General features: G+C 53.3%; 1 protein-coding gene across 1 annotated transcript in view; it reads left to right on the top strand.

Annotated features, from left to right (window-relative positions):
* The window catches only part of LOC132586182 (striatin-4-like), a 43220-nt gene that overhangs the window by 12222 nt on the left and 4623 nt on the right, over positions 1-26375 (top strand). The window contains exons 3-15 of the mRNA XM_060258165.1: positions 132-205; positions 2154-2232; positions 2378-2578; positions 4448-4604; positions 7517-7667; positions 10377-10490; positions 11396-11511; positions 12574-12749; positions 13374-13421; positions 17018-17139; positions 20322-20489; positions 23279-23419; positions 24613-24711. Of these exons, the coding sequence (XP_060114148.1) occupies positions 132-205; positions 2154-2232; positions 2378-2578; positions 4448-4604; positions 7517-7667; positions 10377-10490; positions 11396-11511; positions 12574-12749; positions 13374-13421; positions 17018-17139; positions 20322-20489; positions 23279-23419; positions 24613-24711 (1646 nt within the window). The remainder of the gene's footprint in view (positions 1-131; positions 206-2153; positions 2233-2377; positions 2579-4447; positions 4605-7516; positions 7668-10376; positions 10491-11395; positions 11512-12573; positions 12750-13373; positions 13422-17017; positions 17140-20321; positions 20490-23278; positions 23420-24612; positions 24712-26375) is intronic.

Genomic DNA, 26375 nt, shown 5'->3' with positions numbered 1-26375 from the left:
TCACGAGACTCCGCAGCTTAGCGGGAGCATCCCTTGAGCACCCCCGCACACACACACGGTAAAAAGGCCAGAGATCGACGGCTGCATTTTGTTTCCAATAACACTCGCTGAGGTTTCCTCGTTCATTGCAGGTCAAAGTATCACAAGCTGAAATTTGGGACCGAACCGAACCAAGGAGAGAAGAAGCCAGACGTGTTGGAACCAGGTATTGGACTGATGATGCGCCAGCCTCCGAGGAACTGGTGGTTGAGAACATAAGAGCCCTGCTGGGTCAGACCAATGGTCCATCCAGCCCAGCCTCCTGTCTCACACAGTGGCCAACCAGTTCCTTTGGAAGGCCAACAACAGGGCAGAGAGGCTGAGGCCTTCATAAGAACATCAGAGGAGCCCTGCTGGATCAGACCAGGGAGGGTCCATCTAGTCCAGCCTCCTGTCTCACACAGTGGCCAACCAGTTCCTTTGGAAGGCCAACAACAGGGCAGAGAGGCTGACGCCTTCATAAGAACATCAGAGGAGCCCTGCTGGATCAGACCAGGGAGGGTCCATCTAGTCCAGCCTCCTGTCTCACACAGTGGCCAACCAGTTCCTTTGGAAGGCCAACAACAGGGCAGAGAGGCTGAGGCCTTCATAAGAACATCAGAGGAGCCCTGCTGGGTCAGATCAGGGAGAGTCCGTCTAGTCCAGCATCCCGTCTCACACAGTGGCCAGCCTGTTCCTCTGGAGGGCCAACGACAGGGCAGAGAGGCTGAGGCCTTCATAAGAAGAGCCTTGCTGGATCAGTCCAGTGAGGGACCATCTAGTCCAGCCTCCTGTCTCACACAGTGGCCAGCCAGTTCCTGACTGAGAAGAACATCAGAAGAGCCCTGCTAGGTCAGACCTCTGGAGGGCCAACAACAGGGCAGAGAGGCTGAGGCCTTCATAAGAACATCGGAAGAGCCCTGCTGGATCAGACCAGTGAGGGTCCATCTAGTCCAGCATCTTGTCTCAATCAGTGGCCACTCAGTTCCTCTGGAGGGCCAACAACAGGGCAGAGCGGCCAAGGATTTTCCCTGAGAAGAACATCAGAAGAGCCCTGCTGGGTCAGACCAGGGAGGGTCCATCCAGTCCAGCCTCCGGTCTTACACAGTGGCCAGCCAGTTCCTCTACAGGGCCAATCACAGGGCTCAGAGCAGGCCCGTAGTTACAGTGGGGCCCGGGGGGGGGACCTCCAATTTGTCCCTTTTGCTCACCGCCACTCGCCTGCTGCACTGAAGCAGCATTGCTTGAGAGGGAGACGAGCTCCGCCGTTTCTTTTGTAAGTTGCCCACCTCCTGCAACTTGGGCACCTTCCCAACGCAGTTCGTGATCTCAGCAGTGAGCAGTGGTGTTCCATATCTCCAGGTGTGGGGGGTCAGTGTCTTGGACTTCATCTTTGGAAGCAGAAGTATGTGGCGCTTTGAGATCTTCATGGCTGTCGCTGGATTGTTAGGGCAGGGGCCAAAGGGACTGTGGTAGAGGGGGTGCCTTTCTACTCCCGTCTCATTTCTGAGGGCTATCTGCCCATGGTCATGTCCAGCACTCCCTCTAAGCTGTGGAGTCTTAAAAGCAAAAATTCCACTTTGTGAGCTTTTGGGCATTAACGCTATTGCATAATTTGACCATTTTCCCTGAGCTGCGACAAAAAAATGTGAGTTAGATCTCAGCAGTTGAAAGTATCGTTGCAGTCGTGAGCCTTTTAAAATATTATATTGTCTTATCTGAAGTATTGCGTCAGTGGTAATTAGCCGATAATAAGATGGTTGCTCAGTTACCTTACGATAGTGAATGTAGATTGCAGAATGCCAAATTTTGTTTATTAATACATTTAATTAGAGTTTGAGAGCAGGCCATGCGCTTTGCTTTGTGCAGAGAGTTCAGTCTCTGACATCTCTAGTGAAGGCTGGGGCTTGGGGAGAAAAAACTCTTTGTCGGTCAAAGCAGACAGTGCTGGCCTAGCTGGATCGGTGGTCTGGCTCGAAGATAGCTTCATATAAGTGTCCGCCGGAAGTTCCTCCTGGAGCTTTTCTAGGCCTCTGTCGTTTCGCAGAACGACGGAGGGCCTGCCTAACGTTCGCCATCTTCCCTCAGCAACTCACACGGCTGCAAGGAAGTTATTGCTTTCTTTTCGCCCCTAGTCTCCAATGGACCAGCAGAGCCACTGTCCTTGGAAAGCAACCAGTTCATGTGGAAAGAAGGGCGCCAGCTCCTCCGCCAGTGAGTACAGAGACCTGGGAAGGGGGGGGGGCAATCAGCCCAGGGAAGAGCGGGCGGGCTGCAAACAACGGGATGGGCTTGGCCGCCCGGTCTGCCAGCTGCCGGTCCTCACGTCAAACTGGTAGTCCGCGTCTTGTCTCCCCAGGTACCTGGAAGAAGTGGGCTACACGGACACCATCCTGGACATGCGCTCGAAGCGAGTGCGCTCCCTGCTGGGCCGCTGCTCCATGGAGCTGAACGGTGCCGCTGAGCCCAGCAGCTTGGGGGCAGGCCCCGCCTCCGGTCCGGCTGGGCTCAACGGGGGCGAATCCCTCCTGGTCAAGCAGATAGAGGAGCAGATCAAAAGGTGAGCTGCGAGAGGCGGAATAGGTTTTCCCCCCGTGCACTTCCTCTTGCTGCCAGTAGGGGGAGGGGCTCTTCCTTCGGGTTGGTTGAGCGGCTGCGCCTCCCGACCCAGTCTCTGGAAGAAGAAGAGGCGGTGGTTCTTGGTTTGCATTGAGCGAGTTTCTGCTTTACTTGCTCACGCCGGGTACACGTCTGCAGAGAGTTACAGCAAGAGAGAGCAATGTCTGGCTACATTCAGAAGAATGTAAGCCAAGCCATGCTGGATCAGGCCAGTGGCCCATCCAGTCCAACACTCTGTGTCACATAAGAACATAAGAGAAGCCCTGTTGGATCAGGCCAGTGGCCCATCCAGTCCAACACTCTGTGTCACATAAGAACATAAGAGAAGCCATGCTGGATCAGGCCAATGGCCCATCCAGTCCAACACTCTGTACATAAGAACATAAGAGAAGCCATGTTGGATCAGGCCAGTGGCCCATCCAGTCCAACACTCTGTGTCACAGAAGAACATAAGAGAAGCCATGTTGGATCAGGCCAGTGGCCTATCCAGTCCAACACTCTGTGTCACAGAAGAACATAAGAGGAGACATGTTGGATCAGGCCAATGGCCCATCCAGTCCAACACTCTTGTGTCACATAGTGGCCAAAAAACCCAAGTGCCATCAGGAGGTCCATCAGTGGGACCAGAACACTAGAAGCCCTCCCACTGTGCCCCCTAAGCACCCAGAATACAGAGCATCAGTGCCCCAGACATAAGAACATAAGAGAAGCCATGTTGGATCAGACCAATGGCCCATGCAGTCCAACACTCTGTCACACAGTGGCCAAAAAACCTAGGTGCCATTAGGAGGTCCACCAGTGGGGCCAGGACACTAGAAGCCCTCCCACTGTGCCCCCCCAAGCACCAAGAATACAGAGCATCACTTACCCCAGACATAAGAACGTGAGAGAAGCCATGTTGGATCAGACCAGTGGCCCATCCAGTCCAACACTCTGTGTCACACAGTGGCCAAAAATCCCAGGTGCCATCAGGAGGACCACCAGCGGGGCTAGAAGCCCCCCTCGGGCTCATCTCCCCTTAAAAGTATCAGGCAGTAGGTGATGAGAAAGACCTTAACCTGAAATCCAGGAAAGCGGCTTCCAGTCTGAGTAGACAATGCTGCCTTTGGCGGACCCAGGTCTCATTCTGTAGAAAAAATAATGGCCTACGGTGTGGAGGATCCAAATCAAAAATGCACTGCTCCAGGCACAGCACAGCAGTAGGAGTAATTGAGTGGACATGATGCGGATCTGAAACGGTGCACTTTGGATCGACCCGCCGTTGTCCGTGTATTTGGAATTCATTTTTGGAATTTGTGTATCCATATGTTGGTGAACGTGTATTTGGAGTTAGTGTGTTTTGCTGTGTGTGACTGGCTGCCACTGAATTGCTCCGATGATTGCGTCGTCGGCCCTGGAGCGATGCGTTTTTGCTTCCGATTCAGTAGGAGGCGGCTTTCCTTGCAGGCAAGATTAAAAACCCGCTAGGCAGATGAAGCCGACTCCCCCACCACCATCTCAGCTGAAGCCGGTGTCCGTTTGAGCCCCTGGAGAGCGGCTGCCAGTCTGAGTAGACCGTGTTGACCTTGATGGACCAAGGGTCCGGTTCAGTCTAAGGCAGCTTAACGCGTGAGCTCCTAAAAGCCCTGACGTCTTTTGTTGGGGGGTCTCCGGACACAGGAATAGCCACGCCGGATCAGACTTGCCTCCCGCTTCCCGAGGGCTTCGTTCTCAACCCCTTTAGGTTAAGTTCCCATCCCATCGCTTCTGTGTCGCCTGCGAGGGGTCAGCAGACAAGAGGGTGGGCTGAACTTAATTTCCCCACCGGCAGGAACGCAGGGAAGGAGGCCAAGGACCGCCTCGGCAACATGGTGATGGAGAAGATCCCCTTCTTGCAAGGCTGCGAGGAAGACGACAGCGACGAAGAGGAGGATTTGGACAGTGTGCCCCTCGAGACCCAGCGGCAGCACAAGAAGCAAAGAGTCAAGGTGCCCCTCCCTTCTGTGCCCCTCCTCCCTTGCAAGGAGCCCCAGGGTGGGAGAGCTTAACATGAAGTCCAGAGGCCCCGGCCATTGAGAGATGTTCAGTTTCCTAGGGAGCCAGTGTGGTGTAGTGGTTAAGTGCACGGACTCTTATCTGGGAGAACCGGGTTTGATTCCCCACTCCTCCGCTTGCAGTTGCTGGAATGGCCTTGGGTTAGCCATAGCTCTGGCAGAGTGGTCCTTGAAAGGGCTGCTGCTGTGAGAGCCAGTTTGGTGTAATGGTTAAGTGTGCGGACTCTTATCTGGGAGAACCATGTTTGATTCCCCACTCCTCCGCTTGCAGCTGCTGGAATGGCCTTGGGTTGGCCACCGCTCTCGCAGAGCTGTCCTTGAAAGGGCAGCTTCTATTAGAGCTCCCTCAGCCCCACCCACCTCACGGGGTGTCTGTTGTGGTGGTGGGGGGGAGATAAAGGAGATTGTGAGCCACTCTGAGACTCTTGAGATTCAGAGTGGAGAGCGGGATATAAATCCAGTATCTTCTTTGGTGTAGTGGTTCAGCGTGCGAACTCTTATCTGGGAGAACCGGGTTGGATTCCGCACTCCTCCTTGCACCTGTTGGAATGGCCTTGGGTCACCCATAACTCTCACAGGAGTTGTCCTTGAAAGGACAGCTGCTGTGAGAGTCCTCTCAGCCCCACCCACCTCACAGAGTGTCTGTTGTGGAGGGAGGAAGATGTAGGCGATTGTAAGCCGCTCTGAGTCTCTGATTCAGAGAAAAGAGCGGGGTATAAATCTGCAGTCGTCTTCTTCTTGGGTCAGCCATAGCTTTTCACAGAGTTGTCCTTGAAAGGGCAGCTGCTGTAAGAGCTCTCTCAGCTCCACCTACATCACAGGGTGTCTGGGGGTGTGTGGGGAGGTAAAGGAAATAGCGACCACTCTGAGATTCAGAGTATAGGGCGGGATATAAATCCAGTATCTATAAAGAACCTGCAATCTAGTGGTTAAAAACAGTGGGTCTGGAGTCTCTTGTCTCGATTCACCATCACCATTCAACCAGAATTTACTCACGGCCAGCACAAACCTAAATTCACAGGATAGAATCCTAGAATCACAGAGATGGAAGGGACTTCCAGGGTCATCTAGTCCAACCCCCTGCACAATGTAGGAGACTCACAAACGCCTCCCCCTAAATTCACAGGATAGAATCCTAGAATCACAGAGATGGAACGGACCTCCAGGGTCATCTATTCCAACCCGCTGCACAAGGCAGGAAACTCACAAACACCTCCTCCTAAATTCACAGGATCTTCATTGCTGTCAGATGGCCATCTAGCCTCTCTTTAAAAACCATTGTACAATGCTGGCTTCAGGATTATAACAGTGCATCACAAAGCAAGAATCTTTAGTGTTACATACGATCGTTATCAAGATTTGGTTTCCTGTCTGTGGCTATACAGACAACATTGGGTAACACTTAATCCTCACCTGGCTTATGGAAAAGTTTGGACCACTTAACATTAGCCAGTCTGGATAGTTATCTTTGATGGTTTCATTTAACAACAAAAAGAGATACTCAGTCCTTGTAAGGAAAAATTATGTGTCTGGATGTTTGGTGCTTTTGTCAGACTTGTAAATTTAACAAACTGTATGTGGTGTAGTAGAAAAGAGCAAGAGCTCGGGTGGCCAACCCATATATTGTGTTGCATAATGTTTGGGCTTAAGTGTTTTAATTACATTTTCTTCACTTTGTGAAAGGGTAGGTTAGGAAATTTATGAAGTGAAATTATTAGAGCAGATATTAAGCTTTAAGATAGTATGTTTCAGGGGTGGCCAACGGTAGCTCTCCAGATATTTTTTGCCTACAACTCCCATCAGCCCCAGCCATCGGCCATGCTGGCTGGGGCTGATGGGAGTTGTAGACAAAAAACATCTGGAGAGCTACCGTTGGCCACCCCTGGATTTTGATAGTCCTTTTTGAAAACTTCTTGTGAGCAAATTTGTTAGGACACAGGTATTGGAGAGCCAGTTTGGTGTAGTGGTTAAGTGTGCGGACTCTTATCTGGGAGAACCGGGTTTCATTCCTCACTCCTCCACTTGCATCTGCTAGCATGGCCTTGGGTCAGCCATCTCTCTGGCAGAGGTTGTCCTTGAAAGGGCAGCTGCTGTGAGAGCCCTCTCAGCCCCACCCTCCTCACAGGGTGTCTGTTGTGGGGGAGGAAGGGAAAGGAAATTGTAGGCCGCTCTGAGACTCTGTCCTTGAAAGGGCAGCTGCTGGGAGAGCCCTCTCAGCTCCACTCACCTCACAGGGTGTCTGTTGTGGGGGAGGAAGGGAAAGGAAATTGTAGGCCGCTCTGAGACTCTGTCCTTGAAAGGGCAGCTGCTGGGAGAGCCCTCTCAGCTCCACCCACCGCACAGGGTGTCTGTTGTGGGGGAGGAAGGGAAAGGAAATTGTAGGCCACTCTGAGACTCTGTCCTTGAAAGGGCAGCTGCTGGGAGAGCCCTCTCAGCTCCACCCACCTCACAGGGTGTCTGTTGTGGGGGAGGAAGGGAAAGGAAATTGTAGGCCGCTCTGAGACTCTGTCCTTGAAAGGGCATCTGCTGTGACAGCCCTCTCAGCCCCACCCACCTCACAGGGTGTCTGTTGTGGGGGAGGAAGGGAAAGAAGATTGTGAGCTGCTCTGGGACTCTTCGGAGTGGAGGGCGGGATATAAATCCAATATCTTCTTCTTCTTCTGATTACCCACCTGGGGAACGGCAGCCCTATGCATGCGGGACTTTGGTTGGCCTCCTCACACTTGCAGATCAGCTGTCCTCCTAAGCTGCAGGTCAGAAAGGGCCCGTTCCCTCTAGCTGTGCTGTCGCCCTTCTGGATGCAGGACGGGCATTCGACCAGACTCTTCCGTTCTCCCTCTTTCTAGCTCCCCAACAAGCCCCTCATGCCGGAAGTGGAGGACGAGGACGACGACGAGGACTCTGAGGACGCCCTGAGCGAATTCGACTTCCTGGGCTCCGGGGAGAACAGCGATGGATCCGGGGATGCACGACACGCTGGGGATGGAAAAGAGCTCGGTAATGATAGGGCGGGGGGGAGGGGGAGTTTGGCTCTGACTCCATACTCCCCCACCCCATCTCAAAAACGTTCCCCCTGCCCCGTTCATGGAATCCTTTTGTTCCAGGAGGGGGTGGAGGTGGGACGTGGCAGAACACCATCATGTAAATATCCAGGGTTCCTTGTACTGCATTCATATATACCCTGCCTTTTTCCCCAGTGGGGACCCAGTGCGGCTTCCACCGTTCTCCTTTCCTCTCCACAACGACCCTGCGAGGTAGATAAGACGGAGAGAATGTAAGAGTATAAGAGAAGCTGTGTTGGATGAGACCAACGGCCCGTCTAGTTCAACACTCCGTGTCACACAGTGGCCGCAACCACTGTTCCTTCTAAGCGGAGTTGGCGTGAGCTAGCTCACAGATTTTTCGCCTCCAGCTCACACAGTTTTGTCTTCGCTCAGGAAGGGATGGCCCCAGAGCACGATAATTGATGCAGTCGCTCACCCCTTTAATGCCAGGAGCTCACAAAGTAGAGTTTTTGCTCACAAGGCTCTGCAGCTTAGAGGGAACATTGCTGGCAACCCAGGAGGTCCGCCAGTGGGGCTAGAATTCCAGAAGCCCCCCCACTGTGGCCCCACCTAAGTACCAAGAACACTGAGCATCAACTCTCCAGACATAAGAGAAGCCATAAGAGATCAGGGCAATGGCCCTTCCAGTCCAATGCTGTGTCACATAGCATCCATCAGTGGGGCCAGGACACTAGAAGCCCTCCCACTGTGCCCCCCCCCCAAGCACCAAGAATACAGAACATCCCTGCCCCAGATATAAGAACATAAGAGAAGCCATGTTGGATCAGGCCAGTGGCCCATCCAGTCCAACACTCTGTGTCACATAAGAACATAAGAAAAGCCATGTTGGATCAGGCCAGTGGCCCATCCAGTCCAACACTCTGTCACATAAGAACATAAGAGAAGCCATGTTGGATCAGGCCAGTGGCCCATCCAGTCCAACACTCTGTGTCACATAAGAACATAAGAGAAGCCATGTTGGATCAGGCCAGTGGCCCATCCAGTCCAACACTCTGTGTCACATAAAAACATAAGAGAAGCCATGTTGGATCAGGCCAGTGGCCCCTCCATTCCAACACTCTGTGTCACATAAGAACATAAGAGAAGCCCTGTTGGATCAGGCCAGTGGCCCCTCCATTCCAACACTCTGTGTCACATAAGAACATAAGAGAAGCCATGTTGGATCAGGCCAATGGCCCCTCCAGTCCAACATTCTGTGTCACATAAGAACATAAGAGAAGCCATGTTGGATCAGGCCAGTGGCCCATCCAGTCCAACACTCTGTGTCACAGAAGAACATAAGAGAAGCCCTGTTGGATCAGGCCAGTGGCCCATCCAGTCCAGCACTCTGTGTCCCAAGGTGGCCAAAACTCAGGAGCCATCAGGAGTTTCACCAGCGGGTCTAGAACTCTAGAAGCAGGGCCGTAGCCAGGATTTCAGATTTGGTGGGGCCAATAACCACGAGCATGGGTCAGTACTCCAAAATGCCTGAGACAGGGCCGTCAGTTTCTTCCCCTCTCCCGGCCCCCGTGCGCCTGCCTGCCTGGTGCCATGAGTGACTGAGCTGAGGCTTCAGCGGGCATACGGGCATGGGGAGAAATTGGGGAAAGGCCAAGGAAGGTGAGGCCAGAAAGGTTAAAGAGGGGTGTGATTAGTGGGGCGTGGACCCCCACCTGGGCCCCACTATATCTACAGGCCAGTCTAGAAGCCTTCCCACTTTTGCCCCCCCCCCAAAACCCCCTCCAAGAATAGAGAGCATCACTGCCCCAGACAGAGTGTTCCCTCAGTCCCTTGTGGCTAATGGCCGGCGATGGCTCTCCGCTCCAGAAGTTTCTCCTGTCCCCTCCTTGAAGCTGCCTCTGCTTGCAGCTGCCGCCGCTTCCCGCAGCTGTGAATTTCACATCTTCATTGCTCTTTGGGTGAAGAAGAACGTCCTTTTATCCGTGCTAAGCCCGCCGCTGCTTAATTCCTTGAGCGCCCAGGCGCTCTTGCATTCTGAGAAAGTACCTCTTTCTCTGCCTTCTCTGTCGCGTGTGTTTTGCCCAAAGTCACCTGGTGAGTTCGCGTGGCACAAATAGGGATTTGAAGCTGACGGTCTCCCAGATGCCCAAGCCTGACACTATGCCGCTTGGGCTTTGTTGGATATGTATCAGCGCTCAGCAGGGGCTTACAGCTTCAGCCGTGGTGGAGAGCCAGTTTGGTGTAGTGGTTAAGTGTGTGGACTCTTATCTGGGAGTGCCGGGTTTGATTCCCCACTCCTCCACTTGCAGCTGCTGGAATGGCCTTCGGTCATCCATAGCTCTGGCAGGAGTTGTCCTCAAAAGGGCAGCTGCTGTGAGAGTCCTCTCAGCCCCACTCACCTCACAGGGTGTCTGTTGTGGGGGAAGAAGGTAAAAGAGATTGTGAGTCACTCTGAGACTCTTCCGAGTGGAGGGCGGGATATAAATCCAATATCTTCATCTACCTCACAGGGTGTCTGTTGTGGGGGAGGAAGGGAAAGGAGATTGTGAGCCGCTCTGAGATTCTTTGGAGTGGAGGGCGGGATATAAATCCAATACCTTCTTCTTCAGAACTCTGTTTCTTGATCCTTCCTATTATGCTAGTTTGCACCTTGCAAGAACGATTCTGACTTTCCCCTAAACCGGTCATCTCTTCCCTGCAGAAACCCGCCGGGTGAAGCTGCAAGGGATGCTTGCCGATCTCAGAGACGTTGATGGGCTCCCTCCAAAGCCATCCATGCCGTCCGCCATCTCCAGCCAGCCCAGGTCTCACGAAGGTGAGAGGTCACCAAACCTTGTTTGTGCTGTGCCCCTTAGAGAGCCAGTTTGGTGTCGTGCTGAAATGCGCGGACTCTTATCTGGGAGAACCAGGTTTGATTCCCCACTCCTCCACTTGCAGGTGCTGGAATGGCCTTGGGTCAGCCATAGCTCTCACAGGAGCTGTCCTTGAAAGGACAGCTGCTGTAAGAGCTCTCTCAGCCCCACTCAGTTTGGTGTAGTGGTTAAGTGTGTGGATTCTTATCTGGGAGAACTGAGTTTGATTCCCCACTCCTCCTCTTGCAGGTGCTGGAATGGCCTTGGGTCAGCCATAGCTCTCGCAGGAGTTGTCCTTGAAAGGGCAGCTGCTGTAAGAGCTCTCTCAGCCCCACTCAGTTTGGTGTAGTGGTTAAGTCTGCGGACTCTTATCTGGGAGAACCGGGTTTGATTCCCCACTCCTCCACTTGCAGCTGCTGGAATGGCCTTGGGTCAGCCATAGCTCTCGCAGGAGTTGTCTTTGAAAGGGCAGCTGCTGTAAGAGCTCTCTCAGCCCCACTCAGTTTGGTGTAGTGGTTAAGTCTGCGGACTCTTATCTGGGAGAACCGGGTTTGATTCCCCACTCCTCCACTTGCACCTGCTAGCATGGCCTTGGGTCAGCCATAGCCCTGGCAGAGGTTGTCCTTGAAAGGGCAGCTGCTGTGAGAGCTTAATCATCCCCACCCACCTCACAGGGTGTCTGTTGTGGGGGGAGAAGATATGAGAGATTGGAAGCCGCTCTGAGTCTCTGATTCAGAGAGAAGGGCGGGGTATAAATCTGCAGTTCTTCTTCATCATCCCATTTTCTTTGGCTGTGGCCGGAACACCCTCTGCGAAGCACTTCAGCCCTCTGCAGTTCTGAATAGCCCTTTCCCCTCCCTGTTTACAGGGTCGCTGGGCTTCTCCTCAGACGTTTTCATCATGGACACCATCGGCGGAGGAGAGGTCAGCTTGGGCGACCTTGCTGACTTGACTGTCACCAACGACAACGAGCTGAGCTGCGATGTGAGTAGCTTTCCGACACTGTCGGTCACTGCCTTCCTTCTGCACGTCCAGGTGGTAACAATTTAGATGACACTCAATTGTTCAGGGTGGTGAGAAGCAGAGAGGATTGTGAGGCGCTCCAAAGGGATCTGTTGAGGCTGGGTGAGTGGGCCTCAACGTGGCAGATGAGGTTCAATGTGGCCAAGTGCAAAGTCATGCACATTGGGGCCAGCTGCAAATACAAGTTGATGGGGTATGAACTGGGAGAGACTGACCAAGAGAGAGATCTTGGGGTCGTGGTAGAGAACTCACTGAAAATGTCAAGACAGTGTGCGATTGCAATAAAAAAAAGGCCAACGCCATGCTGGGAATTATTAGGAAGAGAATTGAAAACAAATCAGCCAGTATCATAATGCCCCTGTATAAATCGATGGAGCGGTCTCATTTGGAGTACTGTGTACAATTCTGGTCACCGCACCTCAAAAAGGATATTATAGCGCTGGAAAAAGTGCAGAAAAGGGCAATTAGAATGATTAAAGGTTTGGAACACTTTCCCTATGAAGACAGGTTAAAACGCTTGGGACTCTTTAGCTTGGAGAAACGTCGACTGTGGGGTGACATGATAGAGGTTTACAAGATTATGCATGGGATGGAGAAAGTAGAGAAAGATGTCCTTTTCTCCCTTTCTCACAGTACAAGAACTCGTGGGCATTCAATGAAATTGCTGAGCAGACGGGTTAGAACGGATAAAAGGAAGTCCTTCTTCACCCAAAGGGTGATTAACATGTGGAATTCACTGCCACAGGAGGTGGCGGCTACAAGCATAGCCATCTTTAAGAGGGGATTGAATAAAAATATGGAGCAGAGGTCCATCAGTGGCTGTTAGCCACAGTGTGTGTGTGTACACACACACATATATTGGCCACTGTGAGACACAGAGTGTTGGACTGGATGGGCCACTGGCTTCTCTCATGTTCTTATGTAACTGGTGAACAGAGGGGGGAAAGTTGAAGCGACAGGGGGAGGGGAGGGCTCACCTGAAGGGTTCATCGTCCTAATTTCACGCCTCCTCCACCCCTGCAGCTCTCGGACAGCAAGGACTCCTTCAAAAAGACCTGGAATCCCAAATTCACCCTCAGGAGCCATTATGACGGCATCCGGGCCCTGGTGTTCCACCACACGGAGTCCGCCCTCGTCACCGCCTCGGAAGACGGCACGCTGAAGCTGTGGAACCTCCAGAAGACGGTGGCCGCCAAAAAGTGAGCACTGAACGTCTCCGGGCTTTAGAAGCAGCATGGCAGGCCGTTCTGGCGGCTGGAGCAGCCGGCCTGGAAAATGTCCCAGATGAGCCTTGTGGAACCACATGTCCCTAGGTGTGTGGGGGGTGGGAGATTGCTTGAAGTTCCTCCTCCAGGGCGTGCCCATCCAAGGTAGGAGGCAGGCAGCAGACCATGTAACTGGGCTTGCTTCAGGTCCCTGAGTGGATCACTGTTAGGAGCGCAACTGGCTCTGTGTTGAACATATGAACATATGAAGCTGCCTTATACTGAATCAGACCCTCGGTCCATCAAAGTCAGTATTGTCTACTCAGACTGGCAGCGGCTCTCCAGGGTCTCAGGCTGAGGTTTTTCACACCTATTTGCCTGGACTCTTTTTGGGAGATGCCAGGGATTGAACCTGGGACCTTCTGCTTACCAAGCAGATGCTCTACCACTGAGCCACCGTCCCTCCCGTTGTGAGTTTCTTGAAGTCCCGTGCAGGAGCGGGGTGTGTGCTTGTGTGATGAAAAGTCCCCGGAGGAGGGGGGGCAGGTTTGTTTTTTTTAAGAAGTCCAGTTTCCCATCTTGGTTGTCCTTACTCCCTTTGCTTCTCTGTTGTTTCAGGAATGCAGCGTTGGACGTGGAGCCGGTCTATGCGTTCAGGGGCCACAGGTGTGTGTGTAGATGGGAGTAGATGGCATTGATTCCGCAGTGGCCAAATGAACTTAGACTAGAGGCAGATGCTAAGCCCGGGATCCCCAATGATGCCCATGGTGCCCACCCAGCACTTTTAGAGGAGAAAAAGATGATGATGATGGATTTATATCCCTCCCTTCACTCTGAATCTCAGAGCGCCTCACAGTCTCCCTCCCCCTGTGAGGTGGGTGGGTTGAGCTCTGGCAGAAGCTGCCCTTTCAAGGTCAACCTCTGCCAGAGCTATGGCGGACCCAAGGCCATTCCAGCAGCTGCAAGTGGAGGAGTGTGGAATCGAGCCCAGTTCTCCCAGATAAGAGTCCATGCACTTCACCACTATACCAAACCGGCTCTCTATTAGAGCTCTGGCTGACCCAAGGCCATTCCAGCAGCTGCAAGTGGAGGAGTGTGGAATCGAGCCCAGTTCTCCCAGATAAGAGTCCATGCACTTCACCACTATACCAAACTGGCTCTCTATTAGAGCTCTGGCTGACCCAAGGCCATTCCAGCAGCTGCAAGTGGAGGAGTGGGGAATCAAGCCCGGTTCTCCGAGATAAGAGTCTGCACGGCCAATCTGATGCCTTGCTAGGAAAAAGCCGCATCTAGTCCCGCCCACCCTGGAGAGCCAGTTTGGTGTGGTGGTGAAGACAGTGTAACGTAGAGGTCAGTGGTGTACTGACAGAACTCGCACATAGAACTTCAAGTAGAAAGCACGTAGCAAAAAAACATACACAGAAGACAGTTCAAAAGCAGTCTTTCCAGTCGCAAAGGAGTGACAATAGTCCAGTATTTACACCGCTGACCTCTACATTACACTGTCTCGTTGTTTAAAATTTATGGCGTCTCTTAGCGGGTTTTTTATTTACACAGCTGTACGGTAAGATCCTATAGTCTCGTATCAAGACGAGTGTAGCAGATTGGTCCCCTGGGCTGCAGCACCACCAGAAATGCATTGACCTATGACCGCTGTTGCCTTTCTGCAGGGCACCTCTCTCGAGTTTGTATGTTGACTTCCCCTGCCAAGAGAAGGGGGGTTCAAGGTCACATTCTAGAGTGTGCTGTTGGCTGACTGGGGTGGGGGAGGGCTCCTGCTGTTTTCCTTGCATCATCACGGATGTGGCCTGGAACACATCAGAGGCTGGCCTGTGCTTGAGGTGGGGGGCTGTGGGGGGGCAGCTCCCTTTTGGGGAAATTTGTCAGCGGGGCAGGTATGTCTAATAACAGGGGGGAGGCCACGCTCTTCCACCTTCCCCCAGGTTGCTCCCACCAGACTGGTTTGTTTTATAGGGCCCAATCCACCCCAGTTCCCCCTAAGGGATCAGCAGTCTCCTACTAACCTAAAGACGCCTAGCAGATTCGCCTTCTCTTTCGTAGGGGCGGATAGACACTGGTACCTCGCAAGCCGCTGACACAACAAAAGGTTTAAACAAAGTTTTATTTTAACCGTGCAGGTACATTTCCCCAACACAATTAAAAACAACAAAAGCTTCAAAGCTAGCTAATACCTCAAGCCCTCAGGTCCATTGTAGGAAACCAAAATGATCCAGAGTCCCTCAGGCCATTCCCTCCGGGGATGGTTCAGCCCAGTCCACCAGGGTTCCAAAACATTCTTGCTGACCCTTTGGTCACTGCAGCTCCTTGCCTCAGCAAGCAGGAAAGGAAAGAACAGGTCCCCTGTGCAAGCACCAGTCGTTTCCGATTCTGGGGTGACATTGCTTTCACGGCAGACTTTTTACGGGGTGGTTTGCCATTGCCTTCCCCAGGCATCTACACTTTCTCCCCAGCAAGCTGGGTACTGATTTTACCGACCTCGGAAGGATGGAAGGCTGCGTCAACCTCGAGCTGGCTACCTGAAAACCCAGCTTCCGCCAGGGATCGAACTCAGGTTGTGAGCAGAGCTTAGGACTGCAGCTTTGACACTGTGCGCCGTGGGGCTCTTAACCAGCAAGTGGACAAAGGCTAAAACTAAGAGCGAAACTCTTTTTCTAACCCACCAGCCTCTAATGTGGTGTCAGGACTCAGCGGGGTCTTATCAATTGCTGCCACCACTCTGGGTTAAGGGTTCCCCTTGAGAAGACCCAGAGGTCCCTCCCAAGCCCTTCAGGCCTCCTGTAGCTTAGGCCAACTAATAGGCGTGAGGACCTGGCAGAGTGAACAACAATGAAAAGGTTAGGGTTTGTAGAAAAATGAAAAGGTTAAAAATGAAATATAAGTTAACAAGGTGCATAAAACAGTAAGAGGGTGAAGGGAAAATAAACAAAGTCCTAACGTGTCTGAACTTACAGTCCCTAAACTAATAACCAGGACTCACCTCTTCCCTTGGATGAGGGAACTTTCCCCTGCTCAAGCTCTTCAGGCGCAGCCCACCTCCAGCTCAGCCTTCCAAGGAAAGAACCTCCCTACTTCTTGGGCTTGGCCTTTATATTCTCTTCCCAGGCCACACCCCTCTCTGGGCCTGTTTCCCTCCAAAACCCTCGCTACCCAATCAGAGGGACAAAGGGGATCCTGGGAGATGTAGGCTTTCCCCAGTAACTCCTATGCAGGCTTCCCTGGGGCCTGCAGGCCTCGCTAGGCCCAGGATCGTGACATGGGCCCTCAGGGCCTGATCTCCTGCAGCTGGTGGCTCCATCCTGAGGCTACAGCAGAAAGGGAGAGATCCTGGGAAACCGAAGTCAATTTCAAACTTATCCCTGGCACTACAGCTTCTCATCACCATCTGCAGAGTTCTGAGCTTTCCCGGGCAGGGTCTGCAAAGCGCATCTGGAGCTGAAAGGCAGCCCCCTCTTCGGCTTGCCAATCCCCAGGTCCCAGCGGGGGTTCTTCCGCTTTCCCAGGCTCCTTCCCGCCCCCAGTCAGCTGGCCGGCCAAGGGAAGCCCCGCCCCCACAGGACCATGTGCCTTTCCACCTCCGGAGGCTTCAGTCTCCGATTGAAAGGCTTCCTCTTGGGATGGAGTGTCTGTGTTACTTTGAAGAAGTTGGCAGCAACTCGTGAGTAGAGAGGCCAATCCCTGCTTCAGAGTCGCCAGAAACGGGGGAGGGGGGAGGGAAACGTCTGCTGAGCACTTCATTATTCCCTATGTGGAGATCGATTCTCATAGGGTATAATGGGGAATTGATCTGGAGGTTTCGGGGGCTCTGGGGGAGCTATCTTTTGAGGTAGAGGCACCAAATTTTCAGTATATTATCTAGTGCCTCTCCCCAAAATACCCCCCAAGTTTCAAAACGATTGGACCAGGGGGTCCAATTCTATGAGCCCCAAAAGAAGGTGCCCCTATCCTTCATTATTTCCTATGGAAGGAAGACATTTAAAAAGGTGTGCTGTCCCTTTAAATGTGATGGCCAGAACTCCCTTGGAGTTCAGTTATGCTTGTCACACCCTTGTTCCCGGCTCCACCCCCCAATGTCTCCTGGCTCCACCCCCAAAGTCCCCAGATATTTCTTGAATTGGACTTGGCAACCCTACCCCCTCTGGAGCACAGAAGCAAAAGGGTCCTCCTGCCCTCGTCGGCCTCTGGACACAGAATTGAACTGGATGGGCCATTGGCAACACGGCTTCTCTTCTGTTCCTTGTTAGGGGCCCGGTGCTTTCAGTCGCCATGGGATGCAACAGCGAACACTGTTACAGCGGAGGAGCGGACACCAGGATCCATTGCTGGAGGATCCCGGATCTGGGCATGGACCCCTACGACGGTTATGGTAGGCCACACGGCTGGGCGATCGATGGCAGCTGGAACTCACCTTCCCGAGGGGGGGTGGGGGTGGAGGAAAGAACGTGCCGGCAAGTTGCAGCTGACTTGCGTCACCCCCAGAGGGTTTCCGAGGCAAGAGACGTTCTGAGGTGAAGGAGCTGGGCACGTTTAGCCTGGAGAGGAGGGGGCTGAGAGGTGATACAATCCCCATCTTCAAGTACTTGAAGGGCTGTCCTATAGAAGATGGTGCGGGATTGTTTTCTGCTGTCCTAGAAGGTAGGACCAGAACCAATGGGTTGAAATTAAATCAAAAGAGTTTCCTGCTCAACATAAGGAAGAACTTCCTGACCGTTAGAGCAGCTCCTCAGTGGAACAGGCTTCCTCCTTGGGAGGTGGAGGGCTCTCCTTCCTTGGAGGTTTTTACACAGAGGCTAGATGGCCATCTGACAGCAGTGAGGATCCTGTGAATTTAGGTGGAGGTATCTGAGTCTCCGCATGGTGCAGGGGGTCGGACTAGGTGACCCTGGAGGTCCCTTCCAACTATGATTCTAAAATTAATTATACATATTGACCCATGAGAAAAACAAGCTGGAACGGGTCCAGAGGAGGGTGATGATGATGGTGAGGGGTCTGGAGACCAAGTCCTATGAGGAAACGTTGAAGGAGCTGGGGATGTTTTGCCTGGAGAAGAGGCGGCTGAGAGGTGATATGATCACTTCAAGTACTTGAAGGGCTGTCCTATAGAGGATGGGGTGGAATTGTTTTCTGTGGCCGCGGAAGGTAGGACCAGAACCAGTGGGTTGAAATTAAATCAAAAGAGTTTCCGGCTCAACATGAAGAAGAACTTCCTGACCGTTAGAGCGGTTCCTCAGTGGAACAGGCTTCCTCGGGAGGTGGAGGGCTCTCTTTCCTCGGAGGTTTTTAAACAGAGGCTAGATGGCCATCTGACAGCAGTGAGGATCCTTTGAATTTAGGGGGAGGTATCTGAGTCTCTTGCATTGTGCAGGGGGTTGGATTAGGTGACCCTGGAGGTCCCTTCCAACTCTATGATTCTAGAGGTGGTTTGCCGTCGCTGCCTGCCTCTGTTCAGTGACCCTGGACTTCCTCGGTTCTCCCATCCAACTGACCCCGCCTAGCTTCTGAGATCTGATGAGACTGGGCTTGCCTGGCTCATCTAGGCCAGGGTGTATCATCTGCAGTGGATGAAATGTTGCCTCTGGATTACATGGCAGTGGAAGGGTTTCTAGTGTCCAGGCCCCACTGATGGACCTCCTGATGGCCCCTGGTTTTTTTGGCCACTGTGTAACACAGCAAAAGTGTTGGACTGGATGGGCCATTGGCCTGATCCAACATGGCTTCATCCATCCATCCATCCATCCATCCATCCATCCATCCATCCATCCATCCATCCATCCATTTATTTCATTCGATTTATATCCCGCCCTACCCCACCGAAGCGGGCTCAGGGCGGCTCACAACACAAAATTCTAACAATAAAATCAAGAATTAAAATACAATAATTTACACTATAAAAATAAACACAATTTGTCAGCGTACTATCCTACAGTCTTCCTTAAAATTCAGATATTCAGATGCTGGTCAGTTGTATGCCAACCGGAAGAGGACGGTCTTACAGGCCCTGCGGAACTGCCCAAGGTTCCGCAAGGCCCTCACCTTTTCTGGCAGCTGGTTCCACCAGCAAGGGGCTGTGATTAAAAAAGCCCTGTCCCTAGTTGACTTCAGACGGGCCTCCTTTGGCCCGGGGATTGTAAGGAGATTGTGAGAACCCGATCTCAGTACTTTCTAGGGAACGTATGGGGAGAGACGGTCCCTAAGGTAAGCAGGTCCTAGGCCATATAGGGCTTTAAAGGTAATAACCAGCACCTTGTACCGAACTCGATATATTATTGGCAGCCAGTGCAGTCCCCGGAGACCCGGCTGAATGTGCTCCCATCTAGGGAGCCCTAATAACAACCGGGCGGCGGCGTTCTGCACTAGCTGCAACTTCCGGATTCGGCACAGGGGCAGCCCCATGTAGAGGGCATTACAGTAATCCAACCTTGAGGTGACCGTTGCATGGATTATGTTCTTATGTGACACAGAGTGTTGGACTGGATGGGCCATTGGCCTGATCCAACATGGCTTCTCTTACGTTGCTTCTTTCTAAAGGGAAGGCAGATTTGTAAGTGGTTTGAAGAGGAAGATGAAAGGAGTGGCTGTAGGTGGTGATAGGGCTGCTGATTCAGATGAAAAATCCCTGGAGGCTTATGGGGCGGAGTTTGGGGAGGGAGTTTTGCAGGGCTGCAGTCCTGTGACCTGAACTCTCTGCTCACGACCTGCGTTCGATGCCTGGCGGAAGCTGGTTCAGGTAGCTGGCCCGAGGTTGACTCAGCCTTCCATCCTTCCAAGGTCGGTCAAATGAGTCCCCAGCTTGCTGGGGGGGAAAGCGTAATGACCGGGGAAGGCAATGGCAAACCACCCCGCAGAAAGACTGCTGTGAAAACGTGAAAGCGACGTCACCCCAGAGTCAGAAACGACTGGTTATTGCACAGGGGACCTTTCCTTCCCTTTCCCAACGTAGAGAGGCCTACCTCTGGAGCTGCTGTTTTTCTCCCCAGGGGAACTGATCTCTGTTGCCTAGAAATCAGTTGTAATTCTGGGGGGGACCTCCAGGCACTCCCTGGAAGCAGACATTCGCAAACATCGGTGAAGTGAAATGAGGTGTATTAGTGAATGTGAAGAGTGAAGCAATCCAGCGGTGTGATTTTCTAGCTTGGATAAAGCAATAATGCGAAACGGGAAGTCCAGACCGGTTATGCCTGTAAGCTGATGGTGCTTGGAAAAAGAAATTGAGTTACCTGTGCATACAGAGAGCTAATCCGAAATGATTATGCATGGCATATGGACTTTTTGATAGCAGCAAAGAAAATGATTTTTCTACACTTACTGGGGACAGTATCTTTATTGGAAACGTGTACTTATCCTTGGCTAAGAGGTACTTCACACACGGAGCTATTGCTTTTTTTCAAACCTCCTGTCCGTGTGACTTTTTTTCTGCTGCATGAACACCTGGAAGCTGGCAGCCCTTGGTGGCATGGAACCCGCCACATCCCATTCTCACGGTACAAACGCACATTGCTGCAAGCCGCCGGCGCTCATTTTGCAGGTGTTGGTTTGTTCCTGTTGTAGATCCGAGCGTGCTCAGCAAGGTCCTGAACGGCCACACCGACGCTGTCTGGGGCCTGGCCTTCAGCCCCTCCAAGAATCGCCTGGTGTCCTGCTCGGCAGACAGCACTGTTAGGGTCTGGGACCCCAGCAGCAGCTTCTCCTGCCTCAGCACCTACAGCACGGGGAGTGGTGAGTGAGGCTGCGGAAGCCTTCTCTGTTTGGTCCAGGGGCTGGAGGGGGGCCCTTCCCAATCTTCTCAGGGGCTCTCCCCCTCCCTCTCCCTCCCTCCCTCTCCCTCCCTCTCTCTCTCACCCTCCTTCTCTCTCTTCCTCCCTCTCTCCCAACCTCCCTCCCTCTCTCTTTCTCTCCTTTCCTCTCTCTCCCTCCTTCTCTCTCTCCCTCCCTCTCTCCCAACCTCCCTCCCTCTCTCCCTCCCTCTCTCTTTCTCTCCTTTCCTCTCTCTCCCTCCTTCTCTCTCTCCCTCCCTCTCTCCCAACCTCCCTCCCTCTCTCTCCCTCCTTCTCTCTCTCCCTCCCTCTCTCCCAACCTCCCTCCCTCTCTCCCTCCCTCTCCCTCTCTCTCCTTTCCTCTCTCTCCCTCCCTCTCTCCCTCCCTCTCCCTCTCTCTCCTTTCCTCTCTCTCCCTCCTCTCTCTCCCTCCCTCTCTCCCAACCTCCCTCCCTCTCTCCCTCCCTCTCTCTTTCTCTCCTTTCCTCTCTCTCCCTCCTTCTCTCTCTCCCTCCCTCTCTCCCAACCTCCCTCCCTCTCCCTCTCTCTCCTTTCCTCTCTCTCCCTCCTCTCTCTCCCTCCCTCTCTCCCAACCTCCCTCCCTCTCTCTCTCTCCCTCCCTCTCTCTCTCCCTCCCTCTTCCTGATGAAGTGTTCTGTGTTACTCCAAAACTCGTTCGCTGTTCTATGATATTTTGGTTAACTTTAAGAAAAGGCATTACCTGTCTGTTGCTCTTGGTATGAACAGTAGAGGGAGAGCACATGCTTTCTGAAGTGGTGACTTCTCTCTAAGGCTGTGTGTGGAGAATAGCCTGATTCCCTCCACAGAGGGGTTCTCAGTATGTCCGTCTCTAAACTGAAAAGCACAGGAAGAGGGCAACTGAGGTGATTAGAGGGTTGAAGCACCTTCTTTATGAAGAAAGGCTGAAGAGTCTGGGACTCAGCTTAGAAAAGAGACAACTAAGTGGGAATGTATGAAAAGGATGTGCAAAAAGGATCTTGGGGTCTTAGTAGACCATACGCTGAACATGAGTCAAAAGTGGCTAAAAAGGCAAATGCAATTTGGGGCTGTATCAACAGAAGTGTAGTGTCCACATCCTGTGAAGCGATGGTAGCGCTTTACTCTGCTCTGGTAAGACCTCACTTGGAGAATTGTGTTCACTTTTGGGCACCACATTTTAAGAAGGATATAGACAAGCTGGAGCGGGTCCAGAGGAGGGCGACGAAGATGAGGAGGGGTCTGGAGACCAAGTCCTATGAGGAAAGGTTGAAGGAGCTGGGGATGTATAGCCTGGAGAGGAGGCGGCTGAGAGGTGATAGGATCTCAAGTACTTGAAGGGCTGTCATCTAGAGGATGGTGTGGAATTGTTTTCTGTGACCCCAGAAGGCAGGACCAGAACCAATGGGTTGAAATTAAATCAAAAGAGTTTCCAGCTCAACATTAGGAAGAACTTCCTGACCGTTAGAGAGTGGAACAGGCTTCCTCCTTGGGAGGTGGTGGGCTCTCCTTTCTTGGAGGTTTTTAAACAGAGGCTAGATGGCCATCTGACATGAGGATCCTGTGAATTTAGGGGGAGGTATCTGTGAGTTTCCTGCATTGTGCAGGGGGTTGGACTAGATGACCCTGGAGGTCCCTTCCAACTTTTATGATTCTGTGTGACAGAGATTTATAAAATTATGCACGAGGTGGAGAGAGCCAACAAAGAGAAATGTTTCTCCCTCTCCCCAAATACTAGAACTCGACAGCATCCAGCAAAGATGATGGACAGTAAGGTCAGGAGGGGCAAAAGGAAACGAGTGGTTAAGATGTGGAATTCTCTTGTCAGAGGATGTAGCAATAGTTACAAGCAGGGCTTTCTTTGTAGCAGGAGCTCCTTGGCCTATTAGGCCACACACCCCGCTGATGTAGCCAATCCTCCTGGAGCTGATAGGAGAACCTGTACCAAGAGCCTTGTAAGCTCTTGGGGGATTGGCTACATCAGGGAGGTGCGGCCTAATATGCAAACGCATTCCTGCTACAAAAAAAGCCCTGGGCACAAGAACCGGGTGGCTTTAAAAGGGGATTAGACACAGTCACGGAGGAGAGGTCTGTCGACGGCTACTAGCCACAGTCAGGGCCGGATTAACAATTAGGCCAAGTAGGCGCTGGCTGGCTCCCCCTCCCCAGTTTCCCCCCTGCTTGCAGCCTTTCCAGCTTGCCTGGTGCGGCTGCTGGTGGCGTCGTTGCCACGTTTGCCTCTCTCCGCCTCTTCCCCTGCGGCTTAGTCAAAGGGGCTTTTGAGAAGGGGCCTGAGGCTGCAGCGGGGGTCATGGGCAGTGGGGCAGGCGCTCGGACTCTGAGATAATTTGCAAGGGGGCCCCCGAGAATTTGACTGCCCAGGGGCCTCCGCAGGGTTTAATCCAGCACCGGCCACAGTGGCTAAGGAGAACCTCCAAATTCAGGGGCAGTCAACCGCCGAAGCCTGGAAGCGGCCAGGGGGCACCGTCATGCCTCTCGCCTCATTGGGGGGGACCCCAAAGCGGCTTAAACGGAGCGTTCTCTCATCCGTTTCATCTTCACGCCCACCCTGCGAGGTAGGCTGGGCTGAGATTAAGCCTGGATTTGAACGTGATCCTTGTCTGGCTCTCTTAACTGTGACACCGCCCTGGCTCTCACGAAGCCCCGCTTTCCTGCCACCATGAGAGCGGCATCGCTTGGGTGACGGGCTGCAGCCAGGGTCCAAATGCTTCCCTCTGCCGTCTCCTCCCACAGTGCATGGAACCCCGACCTCGGTCACGTTCTCCAGCACCGACCCCGCCCACGCCGTGGCTGCCTTCCAGACGGGCGACGCCATTCTCTACGACGTGGAAGCCACTTGCCCCATCCTGACCTTGGAATCAAGACCAGCCAGTGGTGAGTCGGGCCTTGGGAGCAGCGGAACACAAGAGGGCGAGGAGGCGGCTGTAGCTCAGGGCTGAGTTCTCTTCTCCTGAACTCATAGTCTGTGCAAGATACACATGGGATGGAGAAGGTAGAGAAAGAAGTCCTTTTCTCCCTTTCTCAAAATGCAAGAACTTGTGGGCATTCAATGAAATTGCTGAGCAGTCTGGTTAGAACAGATAAAAGGAAGTCCTTCACCCAAAGGGTGATTAACACGTGGAATTCACTGCCACAGGAGGTGGTGGCGGCTGCAAGCATAGACAGCTTCAAGAGGGGATTGGATAAAATTTGAAGCAGAGGTCCATCAGTGGCTATTAGCCACAGCGTATCGTTGGAACTCTCTGTCTGGGGCACTGATGCTCTGTTTGCTTGTGCTTTGGGGGGGGGGGGGGCAACAGTGGGAGGGCTTCTAGCCCCACTGGTGGACCTCTTGATGGCACTTTGTTTTTTTGGCCCCTATGTGAGACAGAGTGTGGGGCTGGATGGGCCATTGGCCTGATCCAACATGGCTTCTCTTATGTGACACAGAGTGTGGGACTGGATGGGCCACTGGCCTGATCCAACAGGGCTTCTCTTGTTCTTCTGTGACACAGAGTGTTGGACTGGATGGGCCATTGGCCTGATCCAACATGGCTTCTCTTATGTTCTTATGTAAGAGAGCATTTGCTGTACTCTGCAATAGTGTCTGGTTTCCTAGAGAGGACTTGGTTCCGCGTAATTCTGTTCTCTAACGGTCTCTATTGGCTTTCTGTTGCCCTGGCTGTAAGAGATGAGCACCAGCTAGTGATTATTGGGTGGGGGTGCCCTTGTAGTTTAGGAGCACAGGCTTATGTTTAGGGCGGCTAGCTCCAGATTGGGAAGTACCTGGAGATTTTGGGGACGGGGCCTGAAGAGGCTCTACTTTGTTAGCTCCACGAACTGCAGCATTGTGAACGGAGTCTTTAAAGATGAGGAGCCAACCGAGGGTTCTATAGCAGCCCCCCTTTCTGAGCCCCAGCGGTGGGGAGAAGAGCCCCACTGCTGTGGCTGCTTGGTTATCAGGGACTATGATCCAGGCCACCCTCCCTGCCTTCCGTGGGAAGACAAAACAGGCTTCCAGCAAACATGGGCTCGTCCAGGACTTGGGTTCTTACGCCTCTCCTCCTCCTCCTCCCTCCCGCAAACAGGGGCCAGCCAGATCAACCAGGTGGTGAGTCACCCGACGCAGCCGGTCACCATCACGGCCCACGATGACCGAGGCATCCGCTTCTTGGACAATCGGACAGGTGAGACGGGAACTGAGCGCAGCTGGGGGTGACCTGGTCTCTCGTTCTTCTGTGGGGCAAAGGGGCGTCACCCCGGGGCTCCTCTCGCAGGCGTGGCACGGCCAGCGCCAACTGTTTGGCGCCCTAGGTGAGGCCAGGGCCCCTGGGTCTTGCCCGCCTGTCGTGCCCCTGCCTCACCTGGTGGCCCATCCGCCTTGGTGGGCCCCGCCCGTGGCTGCCAGCAGGGGGAAGAAAAGGCAGCCTCGGCCTCCGCCGGTCGGCAGGGCTCACCGCCGCTCTGGTGTGCAGGGTGCATGAGGCGCGGCTCCCGATTGGCCACAGGGCCTGTCTGTGCCGGTGGGACTGGGCCAATCAGGAGGCCGCCAGGGCACCTTGCCCCCGCCTCCTCCTGCGCCGTGGCATCCTTAACCCTTCCGCTCCCAGGCCGGTGAAGGCAGCCCTGAGGGCACTCCACGTTTTTGGGCGGCGGCAGCTTTGAGGGGGGGCTTTTGTGTACATGCAGGAGCCTGCCCCTGGGGACAGGTGGCGCTCTAGGCCAATGGCCCCCAACCTTTTTGGCACCAGGGACCGGTTTTGTGGAAGACAATTTTTCCACGGACCAGTGCGGGGGTGGGGGTGGCCCTGGGTGTTTTGCCACCCCAGGCTGCTCCCCCTGTCCCTGCCACATCCCTGCCCTCGTGGGGGTCTTGAAAGACCAAGGTCACCCAGCAGAGCAGGGATTCGAACCTGGGCCTCCCAGATACTAACCCGACAGTCCTAACAACTGCACCGCTCCGGCCCTCAATGTTGTGACTTGATTTGGGTTTGAAATCCTCTCTGGAGAGCCAGTTTGGTGTAGTGGTCAAGTGGCCAGACTCTTTATCTGGGAGAATTGGGTTTGATTCCCCATTCCTCCACTTGCACCTGCTGGCATGGTCTTGGGTCAGCCTTAGCTCTCGCAGGAGTTGTCCTTGAAAGGGCAGCTGCTGTAAGAGCTCTCTCAGCCCCACTCAGTTTGGTGCAGTGGTGAAGTGTGTGGACTCTTATCTGGGAGAACCGGGTTTGATTCCCCACTCCTCCACCTGCAGCTGCTGGAATGGCCTTGGGTCAGCCATACCTCCCGCAGGAAATTGTCCTTGAAAGGGCAGCTGCTGCAAGAGCTCTCTCAGCCCCACTCAGTTTGGTGTAGTGGTTTGCGGACTCTTATCTTGGGGAACCGGGTTTGATTCCCCACTCCTCCACTTGCACCTGCTGGCATGGCCTTGGGTCAGCCATAGCTCTGGCAGAGGTTGTCCTTGAAAGGGCAGCTGCTGTGAGAGTCTTCTCAGCCCCACCCACCTCACAGGGTGTCTGTTGTGGGGGAGGAAGGTAAAGGAGATTGTGAGCCGCTCTGAGACTCTTCGGAGTGGAGGGCGGGATATAAATCCAATATCTTCATCTACCTCACAGGGTGTCTGTTGTGGGGGAGGAAGGGAAAGGAGATTGTGAGCCAATCTGAGACTCTTCGGAGTAGAGGGCGGGATATAAATCCAATATCTTCATCTACCTCACAGGGGGTCTGTTGTGGGGGAGGAAGGGAAAGGAGATTGTGAGCCGCTCTGAGACTCTTCGGAGTGGAGGGCGGGATATAAATCCAATATCTTCATCTACCTCACAGGGTGTCTGTTGTGGGGGAGGAAGGGAAA

The sequence above is a fragment of the Heteronotia binoei genome, chromosome 17, assembly GCF_032191835.1.
Source record: "Heteronotia binoei isolate CCM8104 ecotype False Entrance Well chromosome 17, APGP_CSIRO_Hbin_v1, whole genome shotgun sequence".
Classification (NCBI taxonomy): Eukaryota; Metazoa; Chordata; class Lepidosauria; order Squamata; family Gekkonidae; genus Heteronotia; species Heteronotia binoei.
The sequence above is the reverse complement of the archived record's forward strand: the minus strand, read 5'-3'. Positions and strand labels throughout refer to the sequence as shown.